General features: G+C 45.1%; 1 protein-coding gene across 1 annotated transcript in view; it reads left to right on the top strand.

The window, feature by feature from the left end:
* The first annotated feature begins 5617 nt into the window (after positions 1 to 5617).
* The window catches only part of edar (ectodysplasin A receptor), a 96285-nt gene continuing 82413 nt past the window's right edge, over positions 5618 to 19489 (top strand). Inside the window, exons 1-2 of the mRNA XM_070891308.1 lie at positions 5618 to 5668; positions 15623 to 15748. Of these exons, the coding sequence (XP_070747409.1) occupies positions 5618 to 5668; positions 15623 to 15748 (177 nt within the window). The remainder of the gene's footprint in view (positions 5669 to 15622; positions 15749 to 19489) is intronic.

The raw sequence follows: 19489 nt of genomic DNA, 5'->3' as shown, positions 1-19489 counted from the left end.
TTCGTGGTCCGCAAAGCTGACGGTGACATCGGCTGGTGCATCCTCGGTGCCTGCAGGATAATTTTCCCCGTGGGGCACAAAGGGGTCGGCACAAGCGGTGAGGGGTCAGTACGCACAAGACTCAATGGTGGCAGAAATGGGTGAAATGTCAGGTTACTGCTTTCTGCTATTCTTGTTATCGAGTTACTTGCACTATTATTTGTTAAAGTTAGCACTCAAGAAGAAGAGTTTTTTGAAGATGTACCGAGCAGGGTAGATAAAGGGGAATCACTGGATGTAATATATTTGGATTTCCAAAAGGCATTCGATAAGGTGCCACATAAAAGGTTATTACACAAGATAAGGGCTCATGGGATTTGATGTAATGTATTCGCATGGATGGAGGGTTGGTTAATGGACAGAAAACAGAATCGGGATAAACAGGTCTTTTTCAGGTTGACAGGCTGTAACTAGTGGGCTGCCGCAAGGATCAATGCTGGGACCTCGGCTATTTATAATCTATATTAATGACCTAGATGAAGGGACCGAGTGTAATGTATCTGTTTGCTGACGATGCAAAGCTAGCTGGGACAGTAAGCTGTGAGGAGAACACAAAGCGTCTGCAAAGAGATAGACTAAGTGAGTAGGCAGTAAGGTGCTAGATGGAGTATAATGTAGAGAACTATGAGGTTATTCACTTTGGTCGGAAGAATAGAAAAACAGAATACTTTTTAAATAGTGAGAAACTTTTAAATGTTGGTGTTAAGAGAGATTTGGGTGTCCTTGTGCAAGAAACACAGAAAGCTAGCATGCAGGTACAGCAAGCAATAAGGAAGGCAAATGGTGCTATGTATGTAAACCTGTAATTACCATGTCTAACCACCAGAGACCCCACAATCCCTTGGGAGCACCTGTATATAAGGAGGCCTCATAGGCTGGAGAGGCACTCTGAGATCTGTAATAAAGGACTACGGTCACATCTACTTTGAGCTTGCAGTATCTAGTCTGACTCTTTATCCAAGACATAACAACTGGCGACGAGATACAGATAACAAACCCCAACGCAACTGTGGGCATCGTGGAAATATTTTTGGAGGGAGATGATTGGGAAACCTTCGTGGAGCAACTTAACCAATACTTCGTGGCCAACGAGCTGGAAGGAAAAGCGAACGCTGCCAAACGAAGGGCGATCCTCCTCACCGTTTGCGGGGTATCAACATATGTCCTCATGGAAAACCTGCTCGCTCCAGCAAAACCCACAGATCAGTTGTACAATGAGTTGTGCACACTGGTCTGGGAGCATCTAAACCCGAAGGAAAGCATTCTGATGGCGAGCTATCAATTCTACACGTACAAGAAATCTGAAGGCCAGGAAGTGGCGAGCTATGTCGCCGAGCTAAGGCGCCTTGCAGGACATTGCGAATTTGAAGGACACTTGGAGCACATGCTCAGGGACTTCTTTGTACTTGGCATTGGTCATGAAGTAATACTTCGCAAACTGACTGCAGAGACCCCAATCTTGAGTAAAGCCATAGCGATAGCCCAGGTGTGTATCTCCACCAGTGACAATACCAAACAAATTTCCCAGCACACTAGTGCTGCTGCAAGTACTGTGAACAAAGTAACATTTTCTAATCGAAATGTACATGGCAGGACTTACATGCATGTAGCTGCACGTCTGCAGATGACTCAGAGACCGCCATCAAGGGTGGTGAATACAAGACAATTAACACCTTGTTGGCGCTGCAGGGGTGATCATCAATTTCATTCATGCCACTTCAAAGGATACATTTGCAAGGGCTGTGGAACAATGGGACACCTCCAACATATGTGCAGGCGAGCTGCAAACCCTGCTAATCCTGCAAACCACCATGTTGCAGAGGAGAACAGATCCACAGTGGATCATGATGAACCAGAGCCTCAGACCGAGGAGGCAGAGGTATATGAGGTGCACACATTTACCACAAAGTGTCCCCCGATAATGCTGAAGGTTGAATTAAATGGACTCCCAGTGTCCATGGAACTGGACACGGGTGCAAGCCAGTCCATAATGAGTAAAAAGACTTTCGATAAGTTGTGGTGCAACAAGGCTTCAAGGCCAGTCCTGACTCTCATTCGTACCAAACTTAGAATGTACACAAAGGAACTGATTCCTGTAATTGGCAGTGCTACCGTAAAGGTCTTCTACGATGGAGCGGTGCACAATTTACCATTCTGGGTGGTACCGGGCGATGGCCCTATGCTGTTCAGCAGGAGCTGGCTGGGAAAGATACGCTGGAACTGGGACAACGTCCGAGCACTTTCGTCTGTCGACGACACCTCATGTGCCCAGGTCCTAAGCAAGTTCCCCTCACTGTTCGAACCAGGCATCGGGAATTTCCAAGGAGAAAAAGTGCAGATCCATTTGATTCTGGGGGCGCGACCCATCCATTACAAAGCAAGAGCAGTATCTTACATGATGAGAGAGAGGGTGGAGTTCGAACTGGACAGGCTGCAACGAGAGGGCATCATTTCACTAATCGAGTTCAATGAGTGGGCCAGTCCGATTGTTCCAGTACTCAAGGGAGACGGCACCGTCAGAATCTGTGGTGATTACAAAGTAACTATCAATCGTTTCTCGCTGCAAAGGCAGACGACCTATTTGCGACGCTGGCGGGAGGGAAAACATTCACGAAGCTGGACTTGACCTCGCCCTACATGACTCAGGAGCTGGAGGAATCTTCGAAAGGCCTCACCTGCATCAACATGCACAGAGGTCTTTTCGTTTACAACAGATGCCAGTTTGGGATTCGATCAGCCGCAGCGATATTCCAGAGAATCATGGAAAGCTTGCTGAAGTCAGTCCCATGCTCCGTGGTCTTCCAGGACAACATCTTGTTTACAGGTCAGGACACCGTCGAGCACCTGCAGAACCTGGAGGAGGTTCTTAGTCGGCTTAATTATGTGGGGCTCAGGCTAAAACGCTCAAAGTGCGTTTTTCTGGCGCCTGAAGTGGAGTTCCTGGGGAGAAGAATCGCGGCGGATGGCATCAGGCCCACTGATTCGAAGACGGAGGCAATCAAGAACGCACCGAGACCAGAGAACGTGATGGAGCTGTGGTCATTTCTAGGACTCCTGAACTACTTTGGTAACTTCTTACCGGGTCTTAGCACATTGTTAAAACCCCTGCACTTACCCCTGCATAAGAGAGATGAATGGGTATGGGGTAAAAGCCAAGAAAATGCCAAGAAATGGGTCGGGTGATGTATTGCAACAAGCTAATGAATTTGGGAAATAGCAACCGGTTGCTTATGCACCCAGAAGTCTGTCTAAGGCCGAGAGGGCCTATAGTATGATCGAAAAAGAAGCATTAGCGTGTGTTTACGGGTTAAAGAAAATGCATCAATATCTGTTCGGGCTCAAATTTGAATTGGAAACTGACCATAAGCTGCTTATATCCCTCTTTTCTGAAAGCAAGGGGATAAATACGAATGCATCGGCCCATATCCAGAGATGGGCGCTCACCTTGTCCGCATACAACTACGCCATCTACCACAGGCCAGGCACAGAAAACTGTGCTGATGCTCTTAGTAGGCTACCATTGCCCACCACCGGGTTGGAGATGGCACAGCCTGTAGATTTACTTAAGGTAATGGAAGCATTCGAGAGTGAGCAATCACCTGTTACCGCCCGATAGATTAGAACCTGGACGAGCCAGGACACCTTACTGTCCTTAGTAAAAAACTGTGTGCTCCAGGGGAGTTGGTCTAGTGTCCCATTAGAGATGCAGGAAGAAATAATGCTGTACCATCGGCGCAAAGATGAAATGTCTGTACAGGCAGACTGCCTCCTATGGGGTAATCGGGTAATTGTGTCAAGAAAGGGCAGGGACACTTTCATTAGTGATCTCCATAGTACCCACCCAGGCATTGTAATGATGAAAGCAATAACCAGATCCCATGTGTGGTGGCCCAGTATCGATGCAGACTTAGAGTCCCGTGTGCACAAATGTAATACATGTTCCCAGTTAAGCAATGCACCCAGGGAGGTGCCACTAAGTTTATGGTCTTTGATAGGTCCTTACTATACAGTATAAATGCACACAAGGCCCATGCTTGAGAGAAGGTCAGTCTGTGACCTATCCTTTATTCCTTAGCACTCAAGTGATGAAGGTGGGTGGAGCTTCCCCTTTTGTACCTGAAGGTCCAGGTTAGGATGTCTCCCACCTAGTGGTCATTGTTCTCACAGTGTACAACTTATGTCAGATTATCCATGGGTTACAATGCTGGTTGAATACATGACAGTCTTGGCCTTCCAAACCGTGGTCTAGGGTTCATGTCGACTATGCAGGCCCATTCTTGAGAAAAATGTTTTTAGTGGTTGTAGATGCATACTCCAAATGGATTGAATGTGTGATAATGTCAGCAAGCATATTCGCTGCCAGCATTGAAAGCCTACAGGCCATGTTTGCCATGCATGGCCTGCCTGATGTCCTTGTAAGTGACAATGGGCCGTGCTTTACCAGTGCCGAATTCAAGGAATTCATGACCCGCAATGGGGTCAAACATGTCACGTCTGCCCCGTTTAAGCCAGCGTCCAATGGTCAGGCAGAACGAGCAGTTCAAACAATCAAGCAGAGCTTGAAAAGGGTAACTGAAGGCTTACTGCAGACTCGCTTATCCCGAGTCCTGTTTATTTATCGCACAAGACCCCACTCGCTCACCGGGGTCCCTCCCACTGAACTGCTCATGAAAGGGGCACTTAAGACAGGCTCTCGTTAGTCCACCCTGATCTACATGAACAGGTAGAGAGCAGGCGGCTTCAACAGAATCCATATCATGATCGCACAAATGTGTCACGCGAAATTGAAGTAAATGATCCTGTATTTGTGTTGAACTATGGACAAGGTCCCAAGTGGATTGCACTGATGATATCATCATGCTGGCGCGTCGCCACATCTCTCCCTTTCACTTCAAGGGGAGAGCCGTTGCGAGCTCTGCAGTTCTTTAAGTTACGTCCACTGGGCCACCAGGGAGTGTTTCGGTCGGGCCAGCGGCCTGGAACCCAAGGTGGGGCCATATGGCCTACTCTTGCTCCTATTCCTTATGTTCTTATGTTCTTAAAATATGCTGCTTCACTTTGATTACCTAATTAAATGATGCTGTTGCTTCACTGCTGCTGTCATTGTATTCTCCTATATATTACAAAGACATGTGAGACCACGTTGCTCATATTTATGACCAGCTTACCCAGCAGTACTAATCTACTCTGACTACAGAAAAAATGGAAAAGAAGAGCCCTTTCTAAGATAATCATGTTGATCTTAATGGATGTTGCAGTACAACTAAACGTGGTTCACTAATAACACAACTTTCCCTCGAGGATGTCACATTTTGTAGACACATTTATTGAAGTAGAGTTTTGAGAGGTATAAAAAAAGCAGTAATACTTGTTTAAAATAACACAGTCAAAGTTAGAAAAGTACATTCCTACAGGTTTAAAAACATTTTTTTTCCCTTTCTGTACAAATGCGCCCAGACCAACCTGCTCAATTAGCATAGAATGAATAATAGAATGATCTATTTTCAGATATAAAGGGATTAAAGAGGCTCTTTTATGTCTATTTTTATGGATGTGTTACAGGTGAATAAAAAGAAAGATGTCACATTACAGAAAACCCCTGCGGACTCATGTTTTTCCTTTTGTATTGGTAAGTATGGAAAGTAAATTTAGATATGTTGGAAAGAGAATGGCGTTTGGCTGCTATGCAATAATTTCCGGTATATGTATTTTGTGTCCGTGACTTCCAAAGAATATTTAGGCTGTGAATTCTATTATTCAGATTTAATTGATGACAAATGGAAAATTAATTTCTTCATAAATTAAACATAAGAACATAACAAATAGGAGCAGGAATAGGCTATACTGCCCCTCGAGTTTGCTCCGCCATTCAATACGACCATAGCTGATCTGATCATGGACTCAGGTCCACTTCCCTGCCCAGTCCCCATAACCCATTATTCCCTTATCGGTTAAGAAACTGTCTATCTCTGTCTTAAATTTATTCAATGACCCAGTTTCCACAGCTCTCTGAGGCAGTGAATTCCACAGATTTACAACCCTCTGAGAGAAGAAATTCCTCCTCATCTCAGTTTTAAATGGGCGGCCCCTTATTCTAAGATTATGCCCCCTAGATCTAGTCTCCCCTATCAGTAGTCTCCCCTATCTGCATCCACCTTGTCAAACTCCCTCATAATCTTATACATTTCGATAAGATCACCTCTCATTCTTCTGAATTCCAATGAGTAGCGGCCCAACGTCCTCAAGTTTTCCTCATATGTCAACCCTCTCATCTCCAGAATCAACCTAGTGAACCTTCTCTGAACAGCCTCCAAAGCAAGTATATCCTTTCTTAAATATGGAAACCAAAGCTGTATGCAGTATTCCAGGTGTGGCCTCACCAATATCCTGTATAACTGTAGCAAGACTTCCCTGCTTTTATACTTCATCCCCTTTGCAATAAAGACCAAGATTCCATTGGTCTTCCTGATCACTTGCTGTACCTGCGTGTGTGTCATGCACCAGGACCCCCAGGTCCTGCTGTATTGCAGCACTTTGCAATTTTTCTCCATTTAAATAATAACTTACTCTGCGATTTCTTCTGCCAAAGTGCATAACCTCACACTTTCCAACATTATACTACATCTGCCAAATTTTTGCCCACTCACTTAACCTATTTATGTCCTTTTGCAGGTTTTTTGTGTCCTCCTCACACATTGCTTTACCTCCCATCTTTGTATCACCAGCAAACTTGGCTACATTACACTCGATCCCTTCATCCAAGTCGTTAATATTGATTGTAAATAGTTGGGGTCCCAGCACTGATCCCTGCGGCACCCCACTAGTTACTGATTGCCAACCCGAGAATGAACCATTTATCCTGACTCTCTGTTTTCTGTTAGTTAGCCAATCCTCTATCCATGCTAATATATTACCCCCAACCCCGTGAACTTTTATCTTGTGCAGTAACCTTTTATGTGGCACCTTATCAAATACCTTCTGGAAGTCCAAATACACCACATCCACTGGTTCCCCTTTATCTGGCGTAAAAATAAAAAAGGGAAGGTGGCTCAACCGTGGCTATCAAGGGAAATCAGGGATAGCATTAAAGCCAAGGAAGTGGCATACAAATTGGCCAGAAATAGCAGCGAACCCAGGGACTGGGAGAAATTTAGAACTCAGCAGAGGAGGACAAAGGGTTTGATTAGGGCAGGGAAAATGGAGTACGAGAAGAAGCTTGCAGGGAACATTAAGACGGATTGCAAAAGTTTCTATAGATATGTAAAGAGAAAAAGGTTAGTAAAGACAAACGTAGGTCCCCTGCAGTCAGAATCAGGGGAAGTCATAACGGGGAACAAAGAAATGGCGGACCAATTGAACAAGTACTTTGGTTCGGTATTCACTGAGGAGGACACAAACAACCTTCCGGATATAAAAGGGGTCGGAGGGTCTAGTAAGGAGGAGGAACTGAGGGAAATCCTTATTAGTCGGGAAATTGTGTTGGGGAAATTGATGGGATTGAAGGCCGATAAATCCCCAGGGCCTGATGGACTGCATCCCAGAGTACTTAAGGAGATGGCCTTGGAAATAGTGGATGCATTGACAGTCATTTTCCAACATTCCATTGACTCTGGATCAGTTCCTATGGAGTGGAGGGTAGCCAATGTAACCCCACTTTTTAAAAAAGGAGGGAGAGAGAAAACAGGGAATTATAGACCGGTCAGCCTGACATCGGTAGTGGGTAAAATGATGGAATCAATTATTAAGGATGCCATAGCAGTGCATTTGGAAAGAGGTAATATGATAAGTCCAAGTCAGCATGGATTTGTGAAAGGGAAATCATGCTTGACAAATCTTCTGGAATTTTTTGAGGATGTTTCCAGTAGAGTGGACAAGGGAGAACCAGTTGATGTGGTATATTTGGACTTTCAGAAGGCTTTCGACAAGGTCCCACACAAGAGATTAATGTGCAAAGTTAAAGCACATGGGATTGGGGGTAGTGTGCTGACATGGATTGAGAACTGGTTGTCAGACAGGAAGCAAAGAGTAGGAGTAAATGGGGACTTTTCAGAATGGCAGGCAGTGACTAGTGGGGTACCGCAAGGTTCTGTGCTGGGGCCCCAGCTGTTTACACTGTACATTAATGATTTAGACGAGGGGATTAAATGTAGTATCTCCAAATTTGCGGATGACACTAAGTTGGGTGGCAGTGTGAGCTGCGAGGAGGATGCTATGAGGCTGCAGAGCGACTTGGATAGGTTAGGTGAGTGGGCAAATGCATGGCAGATGAAGTATAATGTGGATAAATGTGAGGTTATCCACTTTGGTGGTAAAAACAGAGAGACAGACTATTATCTGAATGGTGACAGATTAGGAAAAGGGGAGGTGCAAAGAGACCTGGGTGTCATGGTACATCAGTCATTGAAGGTTGGCATGCAGGTACAGCAGGCGGTTAAGAAAGCAAATGGCATGTTGGCCTTCATAGCGAGGGGATTTGAGTACAGGGGCAGGGAGGTGTTGCTACAATTGTACAGGGCCTTGGTGAGGCCACACCTGGAGTATTGTGTACAGTTTTGGTCTCCTAACCTGAGGAAGGACATTCTTGCTATTGAGGGAGTGCAGCGAAGGTTCACCAGACTGATTCCCGGGATGGCGGGACTGACCTATCAAGAAAGACTGGATCAACTGGGCTTGTATTCACTGGAGTTCAGAAGAATGAGAGGGGACCTCATAGAAACGTTTAAAATTCTGACGGGGTTAGACAGGTTAGATGCAGGAAGAATGTTCCCAATGTTGGGGAAGTCCAGAACCAGGGGACACAGTCTGAGGATAAGGGGGAAGCCATTTAGGACCGAGATGAGGAGGAATTTCTTCACCCAGAGAGTGGTGAACCTGTGGAATTCTCTACCACAGAAAGTTGTTGAGGCCAATTCACTAAATATATTCAAAAAGGAGTTAGATGAAGTCCTTACTACTAGGGGAATCAAGGGGTATGGTGAGAAAGCAGGAATGGGGTACTGAAGTTGCATGTTCAGCCATGAACTCATTGAATGGCGGTGCAGGCTAGAAGGGCCGAATGGCCTACTCCTGCACCTATTTTCTATGTTTCTATGTTTCTATCCACCCTGTTTGTTACATCCTTAAAGAATTCCAACAAATTTGTCAAACATGACTTCCCCTTCATAAATCCATGCTGACTCTGCCTGACTGAATTATGCTTTTCCAAATGTCCTGCTACTGCATGAAGATCTTAAATTCAAGAATTTTCAAAATCAAATCAAATATCCAATTTGGGCAGCTGCTTTGAGAGAGAGCCTCTGAGAGCGTCAGTGAATGTGGTCACACTCCCTCTAGTTATACAGATTGGAAAACACATCTGTTCAGAAGTAGACCATGAAAATTACCCCGTCACTGTACATGAAATCTACTCCTCTACAATGCGCACAGTTTTCTTTTCCACTGAAATCAATGGAGGAGAAATTTAGGCACGGTGTAAAATAGGCTGGAGATCCACTATGAGCCTGTTCCGTGCAACTGGGAAAGACCAATTTCACCCTGCAAAGTGACTGGAACATTTGCAAAATTTAGTTATCTGCAGTTTGACCTAAAATAGCTCAATTTGAGTCACTTTGGTTTCTGAATTCAGCTTATAAATAATGGAAAGGTTATGAATTCACACGCCCAGTGCAGTGCTGCACCTGCTAGGAGCACATATCAGGCCCGGAAATCAGTGGGCCCCACATGATTTTTCTAAATGGATAGAAAACCCTGCAAGTCCTGCTGACCTTTGTGCCAGAATTCCCTGTAAACATTGGCAAAGTTACATGCTGGGAACATGCGTTGCAAAAATATCCTTTAAATATCCAGAAAATTTGTTGTAATACTGCACAAATTCCATTATTCATAAGGATCTTGGCTGCGCAGCTCTCTACAAGCCCTGATTTCTCTCCCTTTCTGCACTACCAGTCAAATTTTTATCGCATAATACACCTGTGAAGCACCTTGGGACGTTTCACTGCGTTAAAGGCACAAGTTGTTGTTGCTACCCAACTTCCTTACTGTTGTCTGTGCCTATTTTAACTTGCAGACAAGTCTCAAATGATAACTTTCCCTATAAATCTATATAGCTAATCTTGATCTCTGCAGGCTGATCATTTCCACTTGGCAGATTTCCAGGACTTTGATGAGCTGGAATTATATCATATAATTTCACCAATCTCTCATAGCAAAAATATTTTTTTAATAAAAGCAAAACTTTTCAAAACCATACACCAAAAAAGAAACATGTGGTGTAAATAGAATACATTATGATTTCTAGTCCATAATTTTTACTGAAATGGGTTTAATTGAGAAAAGGTGACTTTCTGGTTTCCCCTGACAGTCGGCCACCCTTTAAATAGCTGTGTATTTGGCAAATAAGCTGTCATGAAAAGGAAAGTTTTTATATTTTTGCAGATCGACAAGATCTAACTGTTATATATGTATTTACACTGTACAGCCACCAGAGTGCTCATCCACAGGAGTCCCAAGGGATCCCATAATCCCTTGGGAGCACAGATATTTAAGGAGGCTTCACAGGTTGGAGAGGCACTCTGGAGACCTGCAATAAAAGACTAAGGTCACACTTTACTTTGAGCTCACAGTGTTCAGTCTGACTCTTTCTCCATACACAATAACTGGCGACGAGATAGCAAACCCAAAGATGCAGACAACAGTGGGCATCCTGGAGAAATTCTCGGAGGGAGATGATTGGGAAACTTTTCTGGAGCGACTCGACCAATACTTCATGGCCAACGAGCTAGATAGGGAAGAGAGCGCTGCCAAACGAAGGGCGATCCTCCTCAACGTCTGTGGGGCACCACTGTATGGCCTCATGAAGAATCTGTTCACTCCAGCGAAACCCACGGAGAAATCGTACGACGATTTGTGCACACTGGTCCGACAGCATTTGAACCCGAAGGAAAGCGTTCTGATGGCGAGGTACCGGTTCTACACCTACAAAAGATCTGAAGGCCAAGAAGCTGCGAGTTATGTCGCCGAGCTAAGACGCCTTGCAGGACATTGCAAATTTGAAGGACATTTGGAGCACATGCTCAGAGACTTTTTCGTACTTGACATTGGCCACGCAACCATACTTCCCAAACTTTTCACTGTCGAGACACCAACCTTGAGTAAGGCCACAGCGATAGCCCAGGCGTTCATTCCCACCAGTGACAATATGAAGCAAATCTCTCAGCACACAAGTGCTGCTACAAGTACTGTGAACAAAGTGATGTTGTTTTCGAATCGTAACATACAGGGCAGGTCACACATACCTGCAGCTGCACGTCCGCAGATATCTCAGAGTCCACCATCAAGGGTGATGAATGCAAGGCCATTAACACCTTGTTGGCGCTGCGGGGGTGATCATCGTTTCCATCCATGCCGATTCAAAGAATACGTTTGTAAGGGCTGTGGATCAATGGGACACCTCCGACGAGTGTGCAGGCGAGCTGCAAAGCCTGTTAAACCTGCAAACCACAATGTTGCAGAGGAGGACAGATCCACAGAGGATCACGACGAACCAGAGCCTCAGATTGAGGAGGCAGAGGTACATGGAGTGCACACATTCACCATGAATTGTCCCCCAATAATGCTGAATGTTGAACTAAATGGACTCCCGGTGTCAATGGAGCTGGACACGGGCACGAGCCAGTCCATCATGGGCAAAAAGACTTTCGAAAGGTTGTGGTGCAACAAGGCCTCAAGGCCAGTCTTAACTCCAGTTCACACGAAACTAAGAGTACACGAAAGAACTGATTCCTGTAATCTGCAGTGCTACCATAAAGGTCTCCTACGATGGAGCGGTGCATAAGCTACCACTCTGGGTGGTACCGGGCGATGGTCACACGCTGCTCGGCAGGAGCTGGCTGGTAAAGATACGCTGGAACTGGGATGAATTCCGAGCGCTATCGCCCGCTGACAACACTTCGTGTGCCCAGGTCTTAAACAAATTTCCTTCGCTGTTCGAACTCGGCATCGGGAAATTCCAAGGAGCAAACGTGCAGATCCATCTAATTCTGGGGGCGCAACCCGGAATTAGGTACTGCTCTCACAAGGTGAGAGTAGTACCGTACATGATGAGAGAAAGGGTAGAGATCGAGCTAGACCGGCTGCAAAGAGAGGGCATCATTTCCCCGATCGAGTTCAACGAGTGGGCCAGTCCTATCATCCCAGTCTTCAAGGGAGATGGCACCATGACGATTACAAAGTAACTATCAATCGTTTCTCCCTGCAGGACCAATACCCACTACCAAAGACTGATGACCTCTTTGCAATTCTGGCGGGAGGAAAGACGTTCACGAAGCTTGATCTGACTTCAGCCTACATGACGCAGGAACTGGAGGAATTATCGAAGGTCCTCACCTGCATCAACATGCACAAAGATCTTTTTGTTTATAACAGATGCCCGTTTGGAATCTGATCGGCAGTGGCGATATTACAGAGAAACATGGAAAGCTTAATGAAGTTGGTCCCGCTCGCCGTGGTCTTCCAGGACGACATCTTTGTCACAGGTCAGAACACAGTCGAGCATCTGCAGAACCTGGAGGAGGTTCTTAGTCGACTCAACCGCGTGGGGCTCAGGTTAAAACACTCGAAGTGTGTTTTCCTGGCGCCTAAAGTGGAGTTCTTGGGAAGGAGGATTGCGGCAGACGGCATCAGCCCCACCAACGCGAAGACGGAGGCAATCGAGAATGCACCAAGGCCACAGAACGTTACGGAGCTGTGGTTGGTCTGGGACTCCTGAACTACTTTGATACCTTCTTACCTTCAGCACACTGTTAGAACCACTGCATGTCTTTCTATGAAAAGGGGACGAATGGGTTTGAGGCAAAAGCCAAGAAAATGCCTTTGTAAAAGTGAGAAAATTGTTCTGCTCAAACAAATTGCTTGTGTTTTATGATCCATGTAAGCGTTTGGTACTAGCATGTGATGCGTCGTCATATGGCGTCAGGTGTGTATTGCAACAAGCTAATGATTTCGGGAAACTGCAACCAGTTGCTTATGCATCCAGGAGTCTGTCTAAGACTGAGAGAGCCTATAGCATGATTGAGAAAGAAGAGTTAGTGTGTGTCTATGGGGTAAAGAAAATGCATCAATACCTGTTTGAGCTAAAATTCGAATTGGAAACCGATCATAAAGGGATAAATACCAACATATCGGCCCGCATCCATAGATGGGCGCTCACATTATCCGCATACAACTATGCCAACCGCCACAGGCCAGGCACAGAAAACTGCGCCGATGCTCTCAGTAGGCTGCCATTGCCTACCACGGGGGTGGAAATGGCACATCCCGCAGATCTAGTTATGGTCATGGAAGCATTTGAGAGTGAGCAATCACCTGTCATTGCCCGGCAGATCAAAACCTGGGCAAGCCAGGACCCCTTATTATCTCTAGTCAAAAGCTGTGTGCTTCACGGGAGCTGGTCCAGTGTCCCAGTGGAAATGCAGGAAGAGATAAAGCTGTCCCAGCGGCGCCAAGATGAAATGTCTATACAGGCAGACAGCCTTCTGTGGGGCAATCGAGAAGTGGTCCCCCAGAAGGGCAGAGACACCTTCATCAATGACCTCCACAGTACCCATCCAGGCATCGTAATGATGAAAGCGATAGCCAGATCCCACGTGTGGTGGCCCGGTATCGATGCGGACTTAGAGTCCTGCAATACATGCCCACAGTTAAGCGATGTATCCAGAAAGGCGCCACTAAGTTTATGGTCTTGGCCCTCTAAACCGTGGTCTAGGGTACACGTCGACTATGCAGGCCCGTTCCTGGGTAAAATGTTCCTTGTGGTTGTAGACGCGTACTCCAAATGGATTGAATGTGAGATAATGTCGGCTAGCACGTCCGCTGCCATTACTGAAAGCCTGCGGGCCATGTTTGCCACACACAGCCTACCCGATGTCCTGGTGAGCGACAACGGGCCATGTTTTACCTGTGCTGAGTTCAAAGAATTCATGACCCGTAACGGGATCAAACATGTCACATCTGCCCCGTTTAAACCAGCATCCAATGGTCAGGCAGAGGGAGCAGTGCAAACCATCAAGCAAGGCTTGAAGAGGGTAACCGAAGGCTCACTGCAGACTCGCCTATCCCGAGTCCTGCTTAGCTATTGCACGAGACCCCACTCGCTTACTGGGATCCCACCTGCTGAACTGCTCATGAAAAGAGCACTTAAGACAAGGCTCTCATTAGTTCACCCTGATCTACATGAACAGGTAGAGAGCAGGCAGCTTCAACAAAGTGCATACCATGATAGCGCAAATGTGTCTTGCGAGATTGAAATCAATGATCCTGTATTTGTATTAAATTATGGACAAGGTCCCAAGAGGCTTCCCGGCACTCTCGTGGCCAAAGAGGGGAGCAGGGTGTTTCGGGTCAAACTTTCAAATGGACTCATTCACCGGAAACACTTGGACCAAATTAAACTCAGATTCATGGACTACCCTGAACACCCCACCTTGGGCCCTATCTTTTTTGACCCCCCAACATACACACCAGTGGCAACCGGTACCATGGTTGACTACGAAGCAGAACCCATCATCCACAGCAGCCCAGCAGGGCCCACACACCAGGTAGCCCAGCAAGGCCAGCTGCACAGCAGCCCAGCGAGGGCCCAACAAATGATTCAACAACAGCAGCTTTCACACCGAGGCGATCAACCAGGGCAAGAATGGCCTCAAATTGACTCACATTATAAATAGTGACACTATTGACTTTGGCGGGGGGAGTGTTGTTATATATGTATACTTGTATTTACTCTGTACAGCCACCAGATGGCTCATCCCCAGGAGACCCACAATCCCTTGGGAGCACAGATATTTAAGGAGGCTTCACAGGTTGGAGAGGCGTTCTGGAGACCTGCAATAAAAGATTAAGGTCACTCTTTACTTTGAGCTCACAGTGTTCAGTCTGACTCTTTCTCTATACACAACACTAGCTTGATCTGATACTTCTTTTAGAATGTTTTCTCATGTTAAAGGCACTATAATAATGCAAGTTAATAGCATGTATCTGTCTTTGTTTCCACGAGAAAGCAACGCTGTGTGACGTTATCATCACAATGGTAAAATTATGTTTTTGAAGTGCGATGATCATTTTGACACAATTTCCATCATCGTACAATTTATTTTCCAATGCCCTTTAAAAATATTCAGCCATCAGAAGATATTTACACAGAAACTCTGAACAGGAAGCTCAAGCAGTTATTATTAGCTAGGATTATAGTTGTACTGATGCACAAATAATAGGGTGAACTGAGCCTCTGCCAGAATTCAAGTATATTCCTTGAGGCAAGTGTTTTATCAAAGTCTCACTTGTCTGCAGATTACTGATAATGTCTGCTTTAAGCCAAGTGCTTTGTGCTTTCAGAAGTGGAAACAAGTATAGTTATAACTGGTACTATTAATAACAATGGGTATTAATTCAGCACTAGTTATGGGGAAATTCTTTTATTTATTTCGTAAAATGTACTTGCTTGTGGAAATAAATACTTAAATTAATGTTAATATTTTGGTAATAGGAACATTTAGCAATCTATTAATGATCTATCTTTGAATGCCAGGTATCCTTGATCTCTTCAGTTATTGCTGACTACTCCTCACAATGTGGGGAAAATGAGTATTTTAATCAGACCACTGGTGCTTGCCATGCCTGTCCTCAGTGTCAGTCAGGTGAAGAACCTGTTTCGGTAAGTTGCATTTAGAAAAAATATAGTTTTTTTAATTACTAATTTTTTAAGTCTAATACTGACAATCACAGTATTTATGGAATTCAGAATGTCTCTGTAAAAATATAATTTGGCATTAGTTAAAACAGAGTAATAAACAATAATTATGAGATCCTACTCTGGTATAGAGTCTCACTTGAAGGAAACACAAATCAGTGAATCGAATACAGGAGTCAGTGCACCGATTTGTGCTGTTCCTGATTTTTCCAGCCATTGATTATTTGATCTGTGCTCCCATCAAGTGAGAATGGAGTGGAGTCGCCCAAGTTCAGGGGTTATTGTTAAATTGGATGAAAGTTATGTTTTGAACAGTGGTTTCTACGTTGTTTTCATATTGCACACTTCCAACCTCAGCATCACAGATATTAATTCAGGGTCAGATTTACACTTTGGAATCATGATGCCTTGGACTACATCAAGTACCAAAACTCATCAACTAAGCAGCTATCACTGACTTCCTTGTCCCGAAAACTTGTCAACAGGTTCTAATACAAGCCTTTTGACCACTGGTATTGTGCCAGTGCCATCAGTAGTTATTTGTTTAGTCCAAAATAATGATACAACTGACCCAAGAAGCAGAGGTCCCTGGCTTTGACCTCCCTCACAGACAGTGGACAGCGCTCAATTGAATCTGCACAGGGCATGGACGATGTGGCCACCTGCTTCACAAGTGGAAGATGAGGGATGACCCGAAGTGAGACTGTGGCCTTGAGTCTCAGACCATGGAACACATCACATCAATCTGCCCACTAAGATCTGTTGCAGGAGGCACCTCATTTCTCCACTCAGGATCTCAGGAGGCTATCAAATGGATAGCCAAACTAGACATCCCATTATAAACTTTTAGCAGTCAGATTTTGAGTTGGATAAGGAATTGGTTGTATTTTTGGAGCAATAAGGTAGTTATTAATGGTAAAGTTTCTGCATGGGGCTGGTTACTCCTGGAGTCCCACAAGGTGTTAGGACTTTTGCTCTTCACTATTTTTATTGATATTCTGGATGAAGGCATCAGGAGAACTGTCTGCAAGTTTGTGGATGCTATTGAGTTGCAAGCTTCAGGCTGTTGAGTGGGAGAAAGACCTAGATGTTAATGTACGTGAATCTCTGATGGCTCAAGGCCAGTGCTGTGAGACGACTGCAAAAGCAAATAGAGTGTTAGGATGTACTGCCGGAGAATTAAATACAAAACAACAACTAATATATTGTTTTTCTATAAGACTTTGGTTAGGCCTCATTTATAATACCGGTTTTGGTCCCCTCACATGGTGGGTGATATAGAGGCGCTAGAAAAGGTTCAGAGGAGGGCCATTAGATTGATACCTAGCTTAAAGGCCTTTTGGTACCACAATAGACGAAAAGCCTGGAGTTTGATGAAACTTGATTGGGGTTTTTGAAATAAATAGATTAGATTTAGTCCATGTGCATGGCTGTTTAGTTAGATCTCTTAAGGAGGATAAAGGGGCATGAGTATAATTTACATCAGCATAGAACTAGGTTAGAGGAGGTATTTCTTTTAGCAGAGAGTTGTTGACTTCTGGAACAATTTGTTGACTTCTGCAGCCAATGCAGATTCACTGAAAACATTCAAATGTGAGTTGGACAAGTTTCTGACTATGTTTAGAAGGTGGGTGAGATATTGGGGATGTGTCTTCCAGTCACTATGGGCTCCTGGAACTTGCCTGATTGCCTTTGGTACTTGGAGAGAAATTTTGCAGTTTTTTTTCAAAATTGCCCTAGGGGTTTTTCCTCTTATTTTGCCTCTCCCAGGAGATGCATGCTGGTTGTTGGTCGGCAGTGGGGGAGAAGATGGTGTCCTAAGTTGCACCATGATAGCATGGGACAGGCTTAATGGATCAGCTGGTCATTTCTGTCCTTTGTTTTCGTGTGTTTGTATATTGTGGTGGTTTTCTATTTCATGTCATATGACTGAAATATGGTGAACCTCGACTGGAATAGATTTTATTTTACTTTCAGTATTTAGTACCTGCTTCCTTGCCTCTTGCAGTGTCTGTCACCATCCCTTAGTCTAGAAAGTATGTAGTTTGCATGCTTTCCAGTTTGCAAATACTGCTCTTGAACTGACCATAAGGAAATGTGCCGCATCGATTGAGGTGACTTGCCCCTTATAATGTTCTTTTCTTGCTCTTGGGAAATGCTGAACACTTCCATCTGCCCAAATCAGAAAATTGCCAGGTCATATTAAAATAAATCGCGCTAGTTGCCTTTTTACTTAGGAACAGCTGGCCATGGTTCTATTTTACAATTCACTGTTTGCAATGTAAACTATCATTGTAATGATGAAAATTATCAGTGGTAGCTGGCCACATTTATAACCTAACAAGCTAGACCCACGTTACAATTAAATATAATTATACTCTAAGATTGGAATATAATGATTTCCAGGTTTGAGTTTTATCACATTCTGTTTTAGTATTCACTAATGCAAGTTTCTGATTATATTCTTCAAAACAACTATCTGCAAGTTTTTCAGGTTAAAGCTCCTGGCCCTTATTTTAGAAAGCAGAATGAAATGCTGTGATAGTATTTTGGTTATAAGAACAAAGACTGCATTGTCTGAAATTGGAAAAGCTTGTGTGGAGCGCAGGGTGTTTTTCTCCTGTCTCACAAAATGAAGGAGTACAACTGTAGATTATTCATAATGCCTAAGACTGTGTGCCATTTCAAAACCCCATCTTGTGAATTGCAATAAAGTATCAATAATATTAACTGAACAGATCATTTACCATTTAAGTAGTTTTAAACCCACTTCAGAAATTGCAGGTCTGCAAAATCGCACATCTTTCTTTGCAAGTTTGATTGAATTTTTTTGAAGGTAAGACCAGAACTTGCATTGATATAGTGCAGGCCGGAAGGAGCAGAGTGGCGGCCTGGCCCAGCAGTCTGTGTGGCCCCCGGCCTGCGAGCACCATCGGAGCAGGCCAGGGAGCGGAAGGAGCAGCGTGGCGGCCTGGCCAAGCAGTCTGCGTGGCCCCCGGCCTGCAAGCACCATTGGGGCAGGCCAGGGAGTGGAAGGAGCAGCGTGGTGGCTTAGCTAAGCAGTCTGTGTGGCCCCCGGCCTGCGAGCACCATCGGGGCAGGCCAGAGAGTGGAAGAAGCAGCGTGGCGGCACACCACTCCAGGGAGCAGCACGTGCTGGAGCAGGAGAGCAACGGCAGTGAAAAGGGACGTCACCAAGATCAAGGTCGGTGATTGGAGTGTGGGCAGGTACAGCAGGAGCGGCGAGGTCAGGGCGGAGAAGCGGCGAGAGACTGTGGAGGGACGTGATGGGGGCCCAGGAGAGGTGAGGACCCAGGGGCAGCACGGGCCAGCCCGCACTGCTACGTGTGTGCGTGCTAGGTCCGTGCAGCAGAGCAGGTCTCCAGTCGCCCTGGGTAATCCTTGCTGCTGGACCAAGGCCTAGCTCTGTCAAGTCCATGTGGTGGCTGGTGTGCAACGGCCACCACACGTTTAAAAAAATCCACGCACAGGCATCTTCCACCCTTCAACATGTAGTTCAGGACCTGGAATATTAGATCCTTCAATAAAACACCTGTGAACTTTTTGACGTGGAAGCAAGTCATCCTCGACTCGAAGGACTGCCTATGATGAGTGCCTTACAGTCCAAAGCAAGTTCACAGCCAATAAATGTGGCAGCCATTTCTCCACTGCAAGATCCCTCAAACAGCATGGAGATGAATGATC

The sequence above is a fragment of the Pristiophorus japonicus genome, chromosome 10, assembly GCF_044704955.1.
Source record: "Pristiophorus japonicus isolate sPriJap1 chromosome 10, sPriJap1.hap1, whole genome shotgun sequence".
Classification (NCBI taxonomy): Eukaryota; Metazoa; Chordata; class Chondrichthyes; family Pristiophoridae; genus Pristiophorus; species Pristiophorus japonicus.
The sequence above is the reverse complement of the archived record's forward strand: the minus strand, read 5'-3'. Positions and strand labels throughout refer to the sequence as shown.